Here is a 21,028-nt window from a genome sequence, read left to right as displayed (position 1 = left end):
AACAATAATGATCAAGCTATTTTGACAGTTTATTCATGATTTATTGCTGCTCTTAAACAAAAGATGCACTAAGGCCGCCTATCAGCGAAATATTCATGTATTAGGTCTTATGGACAGACTACAATGTATTTCTTATGAGTGTATTTCACGCACTGGTAATAAAAACACTTGAATGTATTCTTATGGGTTTATTTCACGCCCTAGGGCGTAATAGTTATTTATGTATCAAGGGAATTAGGAGGGCCTTAATTACCGATGGCATAGTTTGCGTCCCGAGGGCCTCTGGCCCGAGGGACAGCAATTGCCTGAGGTTATTAAGGCTCATTAATTCCCGTGGTACATAGATAATTTTATTTCTGACCGATTTCAATAAAATTTTGTTCATTTTTGAAACGGAAAAATGTACCAATTCATTACCTTCCCGGTATATTTGAATCAGGTACCGTTGATTATAGTGGAGTTTTCTTGTTGCTAGGTTGTTGCTATGTTACTTGTTTATAAACAGAACTTTGTTATCAAGCTGTGTTTGCGGTGAAAACGTGTTTTCTACCCCAAATATAATGGAGGATATTTTAAAAAAAGCTGATCAAGCAAGAGAATCATTAATTCCATCGAAAAGTGAAGCCGTATACCAAAAAGAATACAAGATATATCTGGACTGGCTGACACGGAAAAATGTTATGCCAAAAGATGTCACTGAAACTGTATTTCTGGCATATTTTCAAGAATTGGTAAGGAATTTTCTATGTTTTTCGGTAGATTTGGTAGTAATTGTGTTTATTCGTTTCAGTCAGAAACGTATAGTCCGAATTCTTTATGGACTAAATGGTCAATGCTAAAATCGATGGTGACTATACATGAGAAACGAGATATCACTAAGTTCAATGAACTAGAGGCTTTTTTGAAACGGAAGAGTAAGAGTTATAAGCCGAAAAAGTCTGCTGTTTTATCTCCTAAAGATGTTATCAGATTCCTAAAGGACGCTCCTAATGATATTCATTTATTGCATAAGGTAATTTTTTTCTTATTTTCCTTTTTGTGTGTATTTATTTCCTTTTTTTGTTATAGGTTGTTTTGATTATGGGTTATTTTGGAGGATGCAGAAGTCAGGAACTTTTGAATATGAAGATATCGGATATAGAGGACCGGGATTCCGTTATGATAGTGAACGTACCGGAAAGTAAAACTGGTGTATCGAAGAAATTTACAGTTGTGGATGAAAAAGAGTTCTCCGCTTTGCCTTTATCAAGACTTTATATGTCTTTGCGTCCTAAAGGTATTGAACGATTTTTTTTGAGCTTCCGACATGATAAATGTACATCTCAGCCAATTGGAAAAAACATGTTTGGGAAAATCCCCAGCAAAATCGCAATGTATTTAGGATTGCCAAACTCATCTTCCTATACGGGACATTGCCTTCGTCGCACTTCTGCTACTGCTCTAGCCAATGCAGGAGCAACTATGACTAACTTAAAAAGACACAGAGGTTGGAAAAGTTCCACGGTGGCGGAGGGGTATTTGGGGGATAGCATCGAATTGAGAAATAAAACGGCGCATATGTTGTCTACTTTGTCATCAGAAGAGGCAGGTACCTCGACTGTAGTGAACAGAAGCTCCAGCCATACAAAAGAAGAAATTGTTTTCAGTGGCGGAAGTAATTTTCAGGGAACATTTCAAAATTGTACATTTATTATTTGTAATGACGTGAATAAATAAAATATGGTTCAGTTTTCATTTCTATTTATTTTTACTTGTGGAAGGTAGAGGGAATTATAAAATCTATAATGTCCCAAGGGAGTTATGACCCTCTTTATTGATAGCGTAACTATGACGATATAAGCTTATAATATCCCGGTCAGAAATAAAAATAATTTCACGCACAAGGGCGTGAAATTACATTTTACGATTCGTGAACGGTGTGTGAAAGTACTATTTCACGTACGGGAGTAGAAAAAAGTGTTTATTGTATATTTCAATGTTCATATAAAAGCAGTTGTTTCGAAAGGGATTTTCCTCTTAGTTTCGTATCTGTACGTTACTTCTTTGCATGACCTACACATCTCGTGAAGAGTTTATCAATTACCTCCTTCATTTGATCGTCAGATTCCCAACAATTTTCTGTATGAAGATGAAAAAATAGGAAGCGAAAACCTTCATTTCTCAAAAATCAATACTTTCTAAACATATAATTCTTTCAATTATTATTATAATATTCCTCTGTAAATAATATACATTGTTACTTTATATGTTTATTACATGCTAATTTACAAAATAGAACAGATAAAAATTAATATGTGTCAAAGAGGACACAGTGTCTTGAAATTGAGAGACATCACAAAAATAAATATAAAACATGTAGGTACGAACAAAATCAAAGCATGTCCAGCTTGAGCAGCATGCTCTTGATGAAAGTCAATAGTGGATACCAGAAAACACTCATCATTCTATTACAGAATGTACTCGGAATTTCTTACGGTATACGTGGTACAAACTTACAGAGAATTAATTTGTCAATAGAAATATATTGAATATATTTCTTGCCCAATATGTTCCCAAACTGAATTGAATAATATTTTGAATATAATTTCAAATACAATATTTTCAAGTCTTGGAACTGTTGATTCAAAGGTTCATAATTTTCCCTTCCTTTCATCTGCGCATACCATCCGGATGCTGAGTACCCTCATCGAAAAAAACGCCGTATCCTTTTTCTTGAAAGAATGACGTAATTCCTCCCAACATTGCGACCCTCAAAAACTCATTTATCACCACTTGAATCAAAAACCATTTATTGCTATTGGCTTCCATAGTTTCAAAATAATCTTCGACATACTCCATCAATAGCAATACATCAGTCTCCTTCATTTCATTCTCTAATACATCACCAGCACATTTTATTTTTACACTCATTTTCATTATCAGGGCTGCTGCTAGAATGAAGCCTGAAAAAAAATAAGACAATTATTTGAAATATAATGAGAGTATTTTTTGTTGAAATAACAGAAAATTCATTTGAAGAAATGCACTGTTGAAATAACTTCATTGTGAGATTTTCATTGACCAGTTTACAAAACCGCAACATGCATTTCACGTATAATAGCTTCATCAGACGTGTTCATTCTGCGAAAATAATCAAACCCTTCCTTTTCTTGATACACGAATTATCCGTAAAACTGATAATCCCTGGATCACTGATTGGTATATGAAACCTACTAATTCAGAAAGATGTTTCACTTACTATTCTTTTCATAAGAAATCAGTTGAAATCAATTTAATACTCTGTTTGAGACATATTGATCGAAAATTCCTAAACCTATATATATATATATATATATATATATATATATATATATATATATATATGTATATATATATATATATATATATATATATATATATATATATATATATATATATATATATATATATATATATATATATAATCTAGAAAGGTTATTGCAGTCATTCTGCTCCATGAAATTCAAAAAATAAATCATTCCCATATTGATTTCAATTTAAGAGCCACCGGTAGACAGCTGTTTCAGCCTATGCGAAAAACCAAGAAAGTACCTGATAAAAATAGCTGCGTAAACGCAAGTGAAACATAAGTGGAACCACCTATTGTTGTGACAATATTGACAACCGCAGTTGTCGGTTGATTGGTCAAACCACCAACACTGACATAAAAACTTGGCAAGTTAACTTGGGTGTCCGAAATGATGAAATAAGTATCGTTCAGTTCTATCATACTGTTTGAATTTCCAATTGAATGGCTTAGGTATCATCACATTTCGTATTCACATTATCATTATTTATGGTGTAGTAGTACACCTTCACGGTCTCGTGACTCCATATTTTAAATTTTTTTTGACTCACCTAGTATTATTCCTGAATATGTCCACAATTTAAAGCCCACAATTATAAATAGGAATATAATTAATAACAAAAGGGTCATACTCAGGGGAACTATTAACTTCATTCTGGATCGTCTGGCCAACCTAATACAAATATCCAATATTCTTCGATGTCTTTCGTCCATTTTCTTTTACTTATTCTTTCAATGTGGAACTGGACGCAATAACTGTTCAAAAATTAGTATAAATCGCTAGATAAGAAACTCAAGGTCATTTACTAGGAAAAAACGGAAACATTCCATAGAATCGGAATGGTGGTCAGTACAGGGTGGTCATACAGGGTAATTCTCATGTGATCCACCATGAAAAAATGTATTGTAATGAAAAGATAAATGAAAATTTCTATGTTTTTACCACTTTTATTTGTAACTAACGTTATTGCAGTTTCGTCCTATTTGGACATTCTCAAACTTATACAATGAACTAACAATGATTTATAGCATTCGCCAATATATACCATTCAGGTACTTGATTGAGTACCTAAATTTACGGTTCACATTGCGGATGTGCCAATTTGTGCCAAACCGGATAGTAAATTAAATCGATTTGGTCATTTAACAGGTTGCACCCGTAATGTGTATGCTTGTGAATTTCCAAGGATTCTAAATAATTGAGTTTGCAACCCTTCCTTTCATAGTGCAGAATTTCCGTATCGTTTAGATTCGGAAACTTGTGGTTACATGCCAAGGAATGGTTTGAAAATTTCGAATCATTTCTTCCTAGTCTGAAGGACCTTTCATATTCAGCATACCGTTTTTGGAAATTACGGCCACATCGTCCCACATAAACACTATTACACTCCGGACACTTAAGTTTATAAACTCCAGATTTTCCAACTTGTCGACCTTATATTTGGCATTGAAAAGGAAATGAGATAACCTTTCATGTGGTCTGAATGCTTCTTCCACATTATTTTTTCTGAAGAAACCTGTGATTATTTCTGTTCTTTTTCCAAAATATGTTAGCGTTATCCATTTCTTGATTTCTGGTTGTTTGACCTGAGGATATATTAATCTGTGAGTGAATTTCCGGCTTTGTTTCCTGACTAACTTCTGGATAGTATCTGCGTTGAAACCATTATAATGACCTATCTGTGTAATTGTATCAATTTCCCTAGCTAGATTGTCTGCAGACAAAGGCAGTGAGAATGCTCTGCGCAACATTGAATTGTAGGCTGCTATACTAAAACCAATAATGATTGAGAGTAGAAGTAAGCCCACTTGACAGCAAATCGGGGGCGTGCTTATTAATTTTTGAGAGGGTTAAGAATGAAAGAAAAATTCTTAGTACAATTAGTTAAAATATTCATACACATTTTTTATTTATTTCATTAAAACTTTGCAATATCGTAATTCACCTAATCGTTGTAGTCATTAGGTGGGCCTTATGAAAACGAAGTAATAATCGTGGTAATTATAGTAGGTACCAAATAAATTAATAATATTAATAAAAAATGCAATATATATATATATATATATATATATATATATATATATATATATATATATATATATATATATATATATATAACTATTTTTGTTATATTGGATGTTCTTATTAATTAACCATTCTTGAATTGCTGCTTTTTTCCATGATTGTTTCGGTAATGGTTCTAAATGTCGACTATGGTATGGGGCATTGTCCATGACGATGGCAGACCCAGGTTCCACAAGTTGAATGATGCCTTCACACCATTTTTCAAACACCTCCGCATTCATCTCTTCATGATAGTCGCCTGTTTTCTTAGATTTAAATATTAATTCACCATTTGGTAAGAATCCACTGTCGCTTCCTATATGCGTAGCTATCAGACGACTACCTTTTACAGATGGCTGTTTCAACCCAACTGACAAACCTTCATTAAAGGCTTGTCGTGCACTTATTATATTACCATCCTGCCATACTTTTTTGACCGTATGTCCTTGGTTAACCCATATCACGTCCATGAAGTACAATTTTTTTTTGAGCTTCCGAAATTCGTCAATTTTTCTTAGATAGTTTCTTCTCCATGCTATTATTTCTTGGCGTTCAATGAGAATGCTTTTCCTGTCAACCTTTCCGTACGTAAATTTCATTTCGTGTACAAGTTTCCTAAAAGTTTCTTTACCCATTTTTGGGACCAATTCATGATCGCTAAGTGCCTCCAGAACTGTTTGTAGTGTGGGCAGCTCATTTCTGAAAAAGAAACTGTGAATAGTTCTGCGTATACTGGTTTTGGCTTCTTCATCAACTGTGATTTTTTTTCGTCCGCTACTAGTTTTTGGCGTTTGTACGTTCCCATGAATTTCTGCTTCTCTTAGTATTTTGTAAATCGATGATTTTGGTACACCGGTATAATCAGAGCACATATCAACTAATTTATCTTTTGTAATTGTGGAACTTAATGATGTAGAAATGCCCGGTTGGTTATTCGGAGGTACACACGTACAATTACAGCACATATGCACAAAGTCATCTTTTGGTGGCTGATGATCTCTTTCAAGACAGTGAAATACTCGCAGTACAATTTGTTTTTCTCTTACTGACCGAGACTCCGACCGTTTTACCTTTTTCGACGTGGAAGGCCCGACCATGTCTCCCATTTTTTGAGTAGTTTGAGAACGGTGTAGAAATATAATTATGTAACGCTTAAACACTTATTAGCACTATTATTTTCACCAATTGTTATCACAACACGTCGATTGCTGACTAACTTAACTGTAAAACGTACAATTCACGCTGTATAATTCACAAACCAATTATACGCTCATGGCTGCAAGTACATTAGTGAGGACTGCAACGATGAGATGGAAGTTACGGTAAAGTGATAAAGACAGAAATATCGTTGCGTACAGCGTTGCCATTAGTTGTAATAAATATCTTACACTATACAGAAAATAATGAATTTTAACTGATCAGTAATCAGGAAATGTATAAGTATTACTCATTACAAGCTCATTACTGATTTTTGTCATAAATAATACCTTTTAATCGTACTAGTATTGTGTATTATCTATAATTTGTCACAACCTACAACTCTACTGCTTACTATATTTTGATTCTGCTATAAACTGGTAACGTAAAATTTAGATATGACAACGCGCTTTACTCTCAATCATTATTGGTTTTACTATAATTTATGACTGTCTGGATGGAAAGAATCGCTTGGGATGGTGACGTCTGTATAGCTAGGTTTTCTGAAAACATTGAACTCAAATGTATTCTGATTGTGTGTAATGGCCAGGTCTAAGAAATTTATCTGTTTCTATATCTCTGTTTCGGGTGTGAACTGAATGTTGCTATAGAGATTGTTCATGAATATCATAAATTAGTTCAGATGTCGTGTAGTACCTCTGAAACATGAAGTATTTGGGTATATATGTAGACCAAACCTGCGATAGGAAGAACACATTGACAACACAGTTGAGAGACTCAATAGGTTAGTTTATAAATTCTATCAAATCAGAAATCTGAATAATAAAAAGCTCTAACTTACGATTCACAACTCACTCGCTGAATCTTTATTGAGGTACTGTATCATTATATGGGGTGGTCTCAGTAAAACATTATTATACGTTCTAGAGGTTATGCAAAATACCATATTAAAAATAATTTTTGAGAAAAATAGAAGGTACTCTACTGAAGACCTTCACAAAGAAACTGGCTTATCTGATGTAGGAAAACTTTATACCTATCAATGCTTAATATGGATGCAAAATACCTCTCAGATAAGTCATACTTACAACACACGTAATGAATCTTGAAGTGCTCAATTATATTTTTCATCAGATGTATTCATAAATATTATTTGTTATTAAAAAAAAAATCTTGGATAACGATCACTCTCCATAGTAAGAATCTTGTACAGCCAGTTTGAGGTAATTTTGAAAATATTAAGTGCACTCGTCCCGTTTCCAAGCGTACTATTGCGTCAGGTGCGTTGATAAGCAATAAAAGAATTTTTTATAAACTTTCAGGTGGAAATTTCATATTAAAGTGTGAATGGAAAGTTAGAACGGATTTTTATCAAGTATCGGTCATTTGAAGGTGGTTGACAATGTTTCGTGGTGTATTTTACTTCCAAGTTGAAACCTCGAGTATGAAGTCGAAATTGTGGGATTAAAGTCAAAATTTTGAGATTCGAGTGAAAATTTAAAGATTGAAATCGAAAATTCGAAATTAAAATCGTAGTTTTGAATTTGAAGTCGTAATTTCGAAACCAAAGTCAAAATTTGGAGTTTCAAGTCCAGGTTCAAGTTTCAAGTTTGAATTTGATATTTCAAATTCAAACTTAGGGTAATTTAGGGTAAAAAGTCGAAATTGCGAAAATGAAGTCGAAATTTGAAATTAATATTGTAACTTTGAGTTTGAAATCCTAGTTTCGAGACTTGACTGAAGTTCAAATCTCGAGATTGGAGTGAAAATTTTCAAATTGAAGTCGTAATTTCAAGACAGAAGTAGAAATTTTGGTTGAAAAGTCGAAATTTTGAAATTAAAGTCGAAATTTCAAAATTTAAATGATAATTTCAAGTTTGAAGTCGTAATTTACAGTTTAAAGTCGACATTTCGTGAGTGAAGTCAAAATTTTAAGATTCAAGTCGACATATCAAAATTAAAGTTGTGATTTCGAGATTGTAGTCAAAATTTCGAGTTAAAAGTCAAAATTTCGTGATTGAAGTGAACATTTCAAGTTCGAAGTAGAAATTTCGTTATTGAAGTCAAAATTCGATAATTAAAGTTGTTATTACGAGATTGAAGTCAAAGATTCGGGTTTAAAGTCAAAATTTCGTGATTGAAGTAAACATTTTGAGTTCGAAGTTGAAATTTCGTTATTGAAGTCGAAATCTCAAGATTGAAATCAAAATTCGATAATCAAAGTTGTGATTTCAAAATTGTAGTCGAATTGTAAAAACATTTCAAGTTCGAAGTTGAAATTTTGTTATTGAAGTTGAAATCTCAGGATTGAAGTCAAAATTCGTTAATTAAAGTTTTTATTTTGAGATTGAAGTCGAAATTTCAAAATTTAAATGATAATTTCAAGTTTGAAGTCGTAATTTACAGTTTAAAGTCGACATTTCGTGAGTGAAGTCAAAATTTTAAGATTGAAGTCGACATATCAAAATTAAAGTTGTGATTTCGAGATTGTAGTCAAAAATTCGAGTTAAAAGTCAAAATTTCGTGATTGAAGTGAAAATTTCGAGTTCGAAGTAGAAATTTCGTTATTGAAGTCAAAATTCGATAATTAAAGTTGTTATTACGAGATTGAAGTCGAAGATTCGGGTTTAAAGTCAAGATTACGTGATTGAAGTGAACATTTTAAGTTAGAAGTTGAAATTTCGTTATTGAAGTCGAAATCTCAAGATTGAAATCAAAATTCGATAATTAAAGTTATGATTTCAAAATAGTAGTCGAATTGTAGAAATATTTCAAGTTCGAAGTTGAAATTTCGTTATTGAAGTCGAAATCTCAAGATTGAAGTCAAAATTCGATAATTAAAGTTGTGATTTCGAAATAGTAGTCGAATTGTAGAAATATTTCAAGTTCGAAGTTGAAATTTCGTTATTGAAGTCGAAATCTCAAGATTGAAGTCAAAATTCGTTAATTAAAGTTTTTATTTTGAGATTGAAGTCGAAATTTCAAAATTTAAATGATAATTTCAAGTTTGAAGTCGTAATTTACAGTTTAAAGTCGACATTTCGTGAGTGAAGTCAAAATTTCAAGATTGAAGTCGACATATCAAAATTAAAGTTGTGATTTCGAGAATGTAGTCAAAATTTCGAGTTAAAAGTCAAAATTTCGTGATTGAAGTGAAAATTTCAAGTTCGAAGTAGAAATTTCGTTATTGAAGTCAAAATTCGATAATTAAAGTTTTTATTACGAGATTGAAGTCGAAGATTCGGGTTTAAAGTCAAAATTTCGTGATTGAAGTAAACATTTTAAGTTCGAAGTTGAAATTTCGTTATTGAAGTTGAAATCTCAGGATTGAAGTCAAAATTCGTTAATTAAAGTTTTTATTTCGAGATTGAAGCCAAAATTCGATAATTGAAGTTTTTATTACGGTATTGAAGTCGAAGTTTCGGGTTTAAAGTCAAAATTTTTTGATTGAAGTAAATATTTTAAGTTCGAAGTTGAAATTTCGTTATTGAAGTCGAAATCTCAAGATTTAGGTCAAAATTCAATAATTAAAGTTGTGATTTCAAAATTGTAGTCGAATTGTAGAAATATTTTAAGTTCAAAGTTGAAATTCCGTTATTGAAGTTGAAATCTGAGGATTGAAGTCAAAATTCGTTAATTGAAGTTTTCATTTCGAGATTGAAGCCAAAATTCGATAATTAAAATTTTTATTACGGTATTGAAGTCGAAGTTTCGGGTTTAAAGTCAAAATTTCTTGATTGAAGTAAATATTTTAAGTTCGAAGTTGAAATTTCGTTATTGAAGTCGAAATCTGAAGATTGAAGTCAAAATTCGATAATTAAAGTTGTGATTTCAAAATTGTAGTCGAATTGTGAAAACATTTCAAGTTCGAAGTTGAAAATTCGTTATTGAAGTCGAAATCTCAGGATTGAAGTCAAAATTCGTTAATTAAAGTTTTTATTTTGAGATTGAAGTCGAAATTTCGGGTAAATAGTCGAAATTTCGAAACTTGAATCGTAATTTTGGGTTTGGCGTCGTAGTTCCGAAAAAGAAGTAAAAATTTTGAGTATAAAGTCGAAATACCGTGAGTAAAGTCGAAATTTCGAATTTGAAGTCAAAATATCAAAAAACAACAAAGAAATTTATGCTACTGTTTCAGTTCGGATAGAAAAAACTCACGTCATATTTCTTTGGTTGAGATTTTCATTGAATTCGTTTGAAACGAGCAGTGTAATGCAGCTCGTAATTGAAAAAATATTCGATTCTTTTAACTATTGTGAATAGCTCTCTTTCTGTAAACACAATCAACCCATTGTCTTCATCGCTGAGGTCTCTCCCGAGGAAATGTCTCTCCACATAGAGAACCAATTTTTTCTTTTCTTCTGTAGACAAGTGATGTTCAATGTATTCTTTAGCTGATTTCGTTTCTATGGACGAAACAATCGCCAAAGTGATTGTAATGATGACAACTACAACAACAATACAAAAATTAACTGAATGTTCATCATAAAGTTTGAGAAAATGAATATTTCAGAATGAAATGTCGAAACATTCAACTCTCCCTCAGAGTAACAAAAGACAATAGAGAGGCCTTTTGCATCCTCATACTGAAGGCAGCATAACTTTGTTTACGAGAAGTAAGTTGGACCATAAAACAGTGGCGGGTGGTTTAGTTGATAGTCGGAGGGATAGTATATATTTATAAAATGAGTCAGGAGAAAATGTATTCTGTTCAAATAGGTCCTACAGGAAATCTGATTTTTTATTAAAGATTATGAAAATGGGGCCAGTTTTTCTACCAACTACTAGATTTTTATTTATGTATGGCTTTATAACAAAGGACATGGTTTACTGGGTTAAAATTAAATTATTTCATATGAATCAATTCATAAATTCATAGTAATGAACTTTGCTCCATAAAATTAATGAAGAAAAGAATGTTCGATTAGATATCATGATTTCATTCAAAATTGGTATCTAATGGTATTTTGTGGACCGACATTATGAAAGGGGATATTTTTGTAGTTTTTAATGATAATAATAATTTTAATAATAATTTCATTCTTATGAATGAAGTTTTTGAAACTAGGTTTTTAGTGTTTCATTATTTGACAATCCAACAAAAAAAAGAAAAAAATTGACAACCGTCATTTGTTATTGAATATTGTCTGTATGCACCGTGAGAGCTTCGTGCAAAGAAAGAAATCATATTCTTTATGTGACGTAAGTTAGTATTTAAGTGAGCAATAACAGATTTAACACCGGTTGCACAAGAATAACTATTCAGTATACAAACTGAACATTGAGCAGAAAGCCTTTTAATCTGTGGATCACAGAATGAATGCACAATCTAAAACAACTAGTCAAACCAAGTGAATCACATAATATAAAGAGAATTATGTTTGAAAACAGAAATGGAAAAAAAAAATGTGATAATCCAATAGAGATTGCCTATAATTTTAATGAATAGGTTATAAACAGTGTAATTGAGGTAGAAAATAGTATATATTGTGATGAGATATAGACACCGAATAACTATGGGCCCATTAACAGTAGGTTCAGTCAAATCAAAAAATAAACATGATAACTTTAGGTAAGATAATTTTTTCTCTTGATAAAGTAAATAAAAGTGAAATTATCAATAGTAAATTCTTGAAAGAAACTTTCGATGTGTCTGGGCATATAATATTGAACTTCATAAATACTTCCTGGGGACTGTTTCCAAACCAGTACAAAGTTAGTACACTGAATCCAATTCCGAAAATAAATAATACAAGTGATGCAAGTAATTTTTGTTCAATAAACAGTCTTCCAACGCTTGAAAAAGTAGTGGAACTGACAGTATATGAACAACTAGTTACATACTTCAATGAAAATAATTTATTCATCGAAAATCAGTCTGGTTTTCGTAAGAATCACTCATGCGAAACAGCGTTACAACTTACAGTCACAAAGTGGAAAAAAAGTATTGATAGGAAAGAATATATTGTTGCTATATTTCTAGATTTGAAGCGTGCCGTTGAAACAATTGATATAAAAACTTTAATCAATAAACTGAAGTGTTATGGTGTGAATGAAAAAGCTTTAAACTGGTTAGATAGTTATCTTGAGCAAAGAAGTCAAAGAACTGAAATTTGTGAAATGTCAGATTAAATTATAAATGACATAGGTGAACCACAAGGCAGTGTTTCAAGACCACTGCTATTCATTATATATACAGGGTCCTGCAACAGTGGCGCGGTGTTCCATATCTCAATTCAGGAAACAAATAGGGATCTAAATTTCTATAATATTACCTCATTGTACAGGTTCAACAAAATAAAAATATTGGCGGTCACACAGGGTGACCCATTTTGAATGAAATCACCTAATAATATCAAACCTCAATCGTAATTATAAATATTCATGATTTCTAATCGAAAATTATATCGGAACCCACAAACCCTACCGCTTGTTCATCAAATCTGATAATGAATCACAAATTTCTTCATCTAATTATATGAAGCAAAGTTCATCACTTTCAAAATTAACATTTATCATTGTTATGAATTAATTCATTTGGAATAATTTAATTTTAACTCAGTAGACCATTTATTATAAAGCCATATGTGAATAAAAATCTAGTAGGTGGTTGAAAATCTGGCCTCATTTCCATAATCATTAATAATAAATCATATTTCCTGTAGGAACTATTTAAACAGAATACATTTTCACCTGAAATGATTCATTTTATAAATATATAATATCCCTCCGATTGTCAACTAAACCCACCGCCACTGTTTTATGGTCCAACTTACTTCAAATGTAAACAAACTCTCCATAACCCCTCATTACCGCCACCCCCGTCGAACATAAGTTGTACAGAAAAGGACAAAATACATGTATTGTACTGGTATAGGCATGGCAACTCTATGTCTCATTATTACTCTGATAATTCTCCCAACGTCACTACGCTTGGCAAATCTAGTTGAACCTCTGTAGCAGGAGGAGAGTGGCGAGAGCTCATTAACATCAAGGAACTCGTGTAGCGAAAATCGTGTCAGTACAGTATGTGAAGTAATTATTCGCTGTGGTGACCGGCGAGTTATTTGTTGTCTTTGAAAATGCCTTCGAACAATAAAGTAAAAACCAAGGTTTTCAGTTGACAAAGTAGAGGAATTGTGAACAACGTATCAAGATTCATACAAGCGGAAGCAACTGCAAACGGAATAGGAATTCCTCTTGCTGAGGTAACAAATTATAGTGAAAATGAGTGAAATTGTACTCATTATTATATTTCACCTATGAAGGTTCAAGAACGATTCGTTGAGATCACAAGGGTTTGCATACGAACTGAAGAAAACTCAGATAAAAGATGAAAAAAATTAAAAGTTGTGGGAAAAACATTCCAAATCCAAATGAAACTGTATTAAAAATTCCAAAATTGCGATGGATGATGTTGATTTGTCAGTTTTAAACAAATGTACAATTAATTTCCATATCAAAGAGACACGCCCAGGGAAATTCATAAAACTATCATCCCAGATATTGACTATCAGGGTAGGAGGGAATCTTTGCGGAAAAAAATTCATAAACTTAGATTTCGAAGGAGGAACGTGAAAAGTAACAGGAAAATATTGATAGAACGCAGGTCTATTCGACTACTGAAAATAGAATTATTGAAGAAAATGCGGACCTTTAGAGAAGAATGTCAAACTACTATTAATGTGGATGAAACATACAGGATGATTGACGGTGGATGGCACATTAGACGTTTCTGGTGAACCAGACAATGGATCCCTTTTGAAATTCAGTGAAGATCATATTTTTGACAATGCGGTGTTACTACTTATATTAGAAATTAGTAGCAACTTCGATTTTTGAAGCGGAACACTCTGTATATTATATCATTTTTGAAACCTACAATAATTACTGTGCAACTTCTTCTGATATTTCCCAATAATTATCCGTTACCGTTTTCGAAATATAAATTAATTTAAATTTTTTTCTTCGAAAATCATGACCTCTAAAAATGCTGATATTTTTGAGTTGAGGAATACTGTGGTACCGAAGTTTAGTTTGAAGTTAGTGATACTTGTAAGCTTTCAAAACTTCGTTATATCAATACATGGTGGTAAAAAAATACAGTGTTTTCGTTTGCTTGAAAATATTACTGAAAGTTGAGGCACATCTTCTGCTGATAATTCTATTACATTGTCCAAAAATAATAAATAAATTCATAATAACTTTGTTTGAATTGTTTTTCCATCATTTTGAAGGTATTTCAAACTCATGAATGCCAATATTATTAGGACAATGTCACAATGCTACTGTCAGATATTAGTAATGATAATGTTCATGAAATACCCTATGGAAATAAATGCCCTAATAAGTACAAAACTTTGCTAGTTAGGTATAAGCATAGGTATATACATAAAAAAACAGCAAAGTTTAACAGGTTTCTGTGTAATTTCACCACCTCGTATTGAAGTAAAGAAGGTTGCGCTGAAACATAAAAAGCCTCTAAGTATAATCTAACTCCCAACTAAATTTCGGTATCAAAGTATCCCTCAACTCAAAGATATCAGCATTTCAATAAGTTACGATTTCCGAAGAAAAAAATTGATATCAATTAATATTTTGAAAACGGCAACAAATAGGTATAGGACAATATCAAGAGAAGTTGTCTGGTAATTGTTGTAGCTTCCAGGTTGTTGTATTTGAAAAACCAAAGTAGCTATATTATTATTCCAAAATAGTGGACACTGAATTCTCAGAAAGTTTCTATTATGAATCAAACAAGTTGTCCGTTATTCTATAACTATTCATCTGCATGTGTATGATTTGAATAGATGATGATAAAATACTGATATTGCTGGAATTTTGTTGATTCGTTCATTATCCGTCACCACAATGGTTCTTATTATTACTTTTATTTTTGACCTTCGCAAGAGGAATTCCATCTGCAGTTGATTCTGCTGGCATACACTATTCACAATTTCTCTGCACTGGTTTTCAGGTTACTGTTTCAAAGGCATCAAATTACGCACAGTTCATTGCACAGAATAATTTATCCACTTTATGTTCGCGACACGATGTGAACTACACGAGTTTCTCGATGTTATTGAGTTCTCGCATCACTCTGTAGGCTGATCTACTGCGCTTTCAATATTCAGAGGCACAGGTAGATTTACCAAGCTGTACTGATCAATAGAAATGAAGTGCATTGAGGACGAAGATTGATCTTAACTTTTTTACAGTTTTCCTAATAAAAATATTTCAGAAAAAATTCACTTAATCAATTCTGATGGAATTGATAATACCAAATAACTTTTTTCATAAACTACACCTTACGATTTGATCATCCCAAACTTTATATTCAAGTGGAAAGTCTCGAGCCTAACATGTAGATGGCGCTAACGAAAGCGCCATCTACATGGCGAGATATTTCTCTTTCGAATGAAAATACTATAAACAAATTCTTGGTACACCAATGGGAGCTACTATTTCTCCTTTTATGAAATGAACGATCTTTTTGAAAACATACTTCCGAAACTGGGTTTTGAAATTCCTTTTTAAAGAAATACGTTGACGATGTCATTTGTGCAATACCTTATGACAAATCTCATGAAATTCTTGATGTTATCAACAGATATAATAAAAAATTGCAATTCACTATTATCCAATTAGAAAATAATCAGACCTTTCCTTTTCTTGATACAAGAGTTATCCGTAAAACTAATAATTCCTTGATCACTGATTGGTTTATCAAAACTAATAATTCAGAAAGATATATCGATTACTATTCTTTTCATGAAAAATCTGGCTTCTTAGAGATGAATTGATCGAAAATTGTTATCCCAGAAAACTTCTCAATGAAATTAGTTTCAATACTGGTAGTAATACAAATTCCGATGTAATCAACAGAAATGTATGTAATGATAGTTCACCTATCAATTTTTCTTATGAATCGATACCTAATCTTGGAAATGTATCTTGAAATATCATAAAACTTTTTATAATGAAGAATATATCAAAATATGCAGAAAAAAATATAATAAAAATATAAGGAATTTGAATAGTAAATTGAAAGATAAAACTGATACAACAAAAAAGTCTAATGTGATTCATAACATTCCTGGTAACAATTGTAACTTGGACTATATTGGAAAAACATCTAGAATTTTTATTGATAGAATAACTTCACGTAGAAGTGATACTAAGCACTATAAGCACTAAGCAACATTCTATAGAAACAGGACATAAACCACATTACTCTAATATCAAAGTTTAACATACACAAAAATATTTCCAAACGCCTTTAATTTGAAATGGTTGAAATTAATAATAATAATATTATTTCAGAATAGACAAATGTGCAATGGTCCATCTCAAAACAAGACGATGCAGGGACTACGGAGACGATGTGCAGTTCGTAGATGGAAGCATCCTACAACATCTGGATGCCGGAGAGACGTATACTTACCTCGAGGTGGAACAACGCCACTCACAAGAGGTAACTGCAGTGAAAAATTCTCTCCGCGGCAAGTATCCGCACAAACTCAGACATAATTGGTCATCGGAACTGTCGGGGAAGAACAAAGTTGCTGCAACACCACAACTCTGTCACCGAGTTGGAACCCGTTCAGCAAAAAGCTCAGATAAAAGCCGCAGTGTTCCCTACTTCTGCGGAAACACAAGAATAAGCCAATGCATGAGGTGTTCTTGAATAAGATTGGAGACCTTGGCTTATCGAAGCGCCTGACATTCGCTTTTCTCAGGTCAAGTAGGCTGAAGTCGGAAACTGAGGGGTTCACCATGGCTTAGTTTACCGCAGTCGCGATATAGAGGTTTTTGACACAAGGTTCAGGGTCTGCTGCGAGACACCCGAGACCCTATTGCACTTGCTATCAGCATGCCCAGCATATGCGGTCTCGGCCTATATCCATCGACATAACGCGGCCCTAAGAGTGCTATATTATCTTCTACGGCACTCTTACGGTATTGACGAGACACAGGTGTTGCCCTACGCTCCGGGAGATATTGAATCCGTTGTGGGGAGCGAGAAGTGCCGAATTTATTGGAACTATTCGTTCCCCACCCTCAGGCTAATACATATATTTCGAAAAGAAACAAGCACGTACAGGTATATTCCTGACAGTTCACATCACTGTGGACAGCACAAACGTGCTGGATTGATTTTTTTAGTGCATCATCTTTTGACTTTCCCTCTAACACATGAAAGGTTCACAAAAGAAAGACGTACAATACAGGAAATAGAAGCCACTAACGGTTTCTCGAGGGGTATTGTAGTTGACATAATAAGGAAAAATAAGTTTAGGTTAAGAATGAACAAAGTCTCAATTTTCAGAAAGAACAAAATCCAAAATAAATACATCTCAGTTCCATATCACCAATATACGAGGAACTTTGAAGAAATTTTCAAGGAACTAGTTATGAAGGTGGTTTTCAAAACAAGTCATACACTACAGAGCTTTTTGGGAAATCCAAGAGACAAAGTCGAGAATTCGGAAAAGTTTGGAATTTACGAAATTGAATGTAAGGACTGCGATGCAAAATATTATGGACAGACAAAAAGATCTATATAAGGAACACATAGCACACTTAAAATATGGAAAACCTGAAAAATCAGCAGTCGCCCATCATATTTTGCAACAAAACCATTCCATAGACTTCAGTTCATTAAGATTAGTTAGACAAGTTAACAACAACAGGCAACTAGATACATATGAGAGCGTAGAAATAACACAATAATATTATGAACAACAATGACGGACCTATACCAAAGAGCATACTATATAGCTTGTTAAAATAAAATAAAATGATGTTTTTGGATTTATTGATTACTACATAAGAACACATTGGAAAAATAAATTTGGATAGGCAATATTGTGAAATTAATTTTTATATAGCTGGAATTTGTTTTATATGAACATATATTGTAAAATAATAGATAAGGCAAAATTGTGAAATCAATTTAGGTTGGTATACCTGTATGGTTGGTACGCCTGGATGGTTTACCTGAATGGGTTACCTTTATAGCATAAATAGGGTTAGCTCGCATCAGTTTCTGGTTTTAATCTTCATCTTTGAAGATGATCACTTGGTGATCGAAACACGTGTCGAGGTGTTAAAAATAACGATTTGGTGTTGAGAAGAAACTCCAGTTATATTCATTTTCATGTCAAAATTCAATACTATTTGTTGAAACAGTTTTTTATTGTAATATTAAAATGAGATCTAATCTTTCATTAGGAAAATTGTAGGTTATTCACAGTTGAACAGTTTGATTGCTGCCACAACTGCCATATAATAGTTACAGTTTATGTTTAAAAAATCTCAATGAAACTCACCTTCCCCTATTTTACACAAGAATAATGCTAATAGAAAAAGTACAAGTCGACCACACAACAAAAATTGACATGCCACGTTCATTTCGTATAGTGCGCATATCATTCCACAAGCTTTCACAATTCTATTCTCTCTCTCGTCCATTCTGAATTATGTGAAACTGTCTGCAGATCTTGTTGTCAAAGTTTTGTTTCAAAAAATACTTGTTTTAGAGTTCAACTAACATCGATTCTCAGCTGACTATGAGTTATCAGTTCATTCTCCATGAAAGATGAATTTCTTTACACTCAATTTTTTGTTGTATTGGGCTTCTACAGGGTGATTATACTTCAGGTGCCAGGAATAGTTCTTCTCTCGAATGTACGTTATACATTTCGTTAATGTCCTCTCCTTTTATTTTTTGAACGGATCAACTCAAAAAATTGAAGTTTGGGATAATGAAATAATTGCATAAATACTTCATTTTGAAGTGAAATTGACAGATGAAACTTCCAAAATGGCGACTGGGCTCCATCTGGGAAAAAAAATTGAATAGAAAGGGGAGTCTCGTTGCAAATCTTTTTGAAGCTCCTGATCAATGCTTCACAACCCTAGAGTATAATGTCAATATCTTCAACTACTACAAAATGGCGGAACTTTCAAAAATTGCCTAAATACATTGACATTTAATACAAAATATGAGGTAATAAGCTTGAGGTCAGTTCAGAAGATGCTCGAAATGGTTCTTGAACTTCTTGTCATATGAACAGCCTCCTATTCGATATTTCACGCCGAACATTTTCGAACACAGTAACGTCAATATCTCTAAAAATATTTATTATTCTCTGCCGTATAACCAATATTGAAGCAGGTTCAGTTTTGGGCACCTTTTGCTTCAAACAGCCACCAAAGTTGTCAAATCTGGCGAGCGGGCTGGCCATTCTGTAGGACCTCGACGGCCAATCCAACGACCGGGAAAAGTAGTTTCCAAATAGTTTCTTACTTGTCTGGAGTAACGTGGTGGTGCTCCATCTTGTTGGAATACAATATCCATATCGAATTCATTAGGATTCGCTTCGACGATTTCAGTGATGAGAGGGTCAACAGTTGTTTCCAGCATTCAAATACAGTTTCCCTGTTGAATTTTGATTAATAAATAGAAGTCCTACAATATGGTTTCCCAATATTCCTGCTCAAATGTTAATTTTTTCTAGATATTAGGTATATGTTTCCCGGAAAACGTGAGGGTTGGTGTCACTCCAATAAAGGCAATTTTCTCTGTTAACATTGTCGTTTAAAAAAAATGTACATTCGTCACTAAAACAAATATTGTGAAGATAGGTAGGATGCCTTGCAATGGTTTCCGTCATGATTTCGCAGAATTCTGTTCTCCGATCAGGGTCAGTTAATTGGTGTACCATTTTAATTTAGTATGGATGATACCTATTCCTCTTCAACAGTCTCCACACAGTAGAACGGGACACCTCAAACATTCGCGACGGAATAAGTCGACTGTTAAGGATTTACTCAATGAATTTCTCCTTCGCCATAACAATATAAGGAAAACTCAATTTGGATTCCAGAGCAACAAGAGCACACTTGATGCAATATCCTCTTTCCTGTTTGAGGTGTATTCCAAAATGAATGATGGAGATGCTGCTGCAGCAGTATTTTGTGACCTTACAAAAGCATTTGACTGCGTTGATCATAAAATACTGCTACGAAAGCTGAATATCTATGGATGTAGAGGGATAACACTATGGTGGTTTGAGTCGTATCTCAAGGGTCGCAGTAAGATTGTGAAAACGAATACGAAAACAGTATTGAAATAAATACTGGTGTATCACAGGGATCGGTTCTCGGTCCCATATTGTTCCTGTTGTATATTAACGATTTGATGAACATAAGTATATCTGGAACATTCACTCTTTTTGCTGACGACACTATTATATTGTGGCATAGTAAAGGTATAGATATATTCAGTGAGACAATAGCTCATGATATACAAAAAATCAAGTCTTGGTGTGATCCCAATCTACTCTCCTTTAATATTTCGAAAACAAATATTACGACTTTCAAGTGTTTACTTCAGAATTTATCTGTAGCGAGCGGTATCATTGAGAACAGAGAGTGTACTAAATTTCTGGGGCTGTATATAGACGGTGGACTGA

The 21,028-nt window shown here is 33.0% G+C and overlaps 2 protein-coding genes across 4 annotated transcripts; one reads left to right on the top strand and one right to left on the bottom strand.

The window, feature by feature from the left end:
- Positions 1 to 241: 241 nt before the first annotated feature.
- Positions 242 to 1,734, top strand: LOC141485439 (uncharacterized). Its single transcript, XM_074182164.1, has 3 exons — positions 242 to 731; positions 791 to 1,012; positions 1,069 to 1,734. The coding sequence occupies exons 1-3, from the start codon at positions 561 to 563 to the stop codon at positions 1,714 to 1,716; spliced, it is 1,041 nt and encodes a 346-aa protein (XP_074038265.1). The 5' UTR covers positions 242 to 560; the 3' UTR covers positions 1,717 to 1,734.
- Positions 1,735 to 2,233: 499 nt separating this feature from the next.
- On the bottom strand, positions 2,234 to 19,147 carry LOC111512538 (uncharacterized). 3 transcript variants are annotated; one of them, XR_002723084.2, is made up of 3 exons: positions 18,881 to 19,147; positions 10,707 to 10,996; positions 2,234 to 2,942 (listed from the first exon to the last, which is right to left on the bottom strand). XR_002723084.2 is itself a non-coding variant. In XM_023168678.2 (2 exons), exons 1-2 carry the CDS (start codon positions 19,020 to 19,022, stop codon positions 2,650 to 2,652), a joined length of 435 nt encoding a protein of 144 aa, XP_023024446.2. In that variant the 5' UTR covers positions 19,023 to 19,144; the 3' UTR covers positions 2,234 to 2,649. The 3 variants fall into 3 exon arrangements, 2 of the variants coding, with proteins under 2 accessions (XP_023024446.2, XP_023024445.2); XM_023168678.2 differs by lacking the exon at positions 10,707 to 10,996 and having other exon boundaries at positions 18,881 to 19,144; XM_023168677.2 differs by lacking the exons at positions 10,707 to 10,996; positions 18,881 to 19,147 and adding an exon at positions 3,877 to 4,104.
- Positions 19,148 to 21,028: the final 1,881 nt, after the last annotated feature.

Source organism: Leptinotarsa decemlineata, unplaced genomic scaffold, assembly GCF_025532065.1.
Source record: "Leptinotarsa decemlineata unplaced genomic scaffold, Ldec_3_MD MMD2_tig00026328_RagTag_RagTag, whole genome shotgun sequence".
NCBI classification, from domain to species: domain Eukaryota; kingdom Metazoa; phylum Arthropoda; class Insecta; order Coleoptera; family Chrysomelidae; genus Leptinotarsa; species Leptinotarsa decemlineata.
The sequence above is the reverse complement of the archived record's forward strand: the minus strand, read 5'-3'. Positions and strand labels throughout refer to the sequence as shown.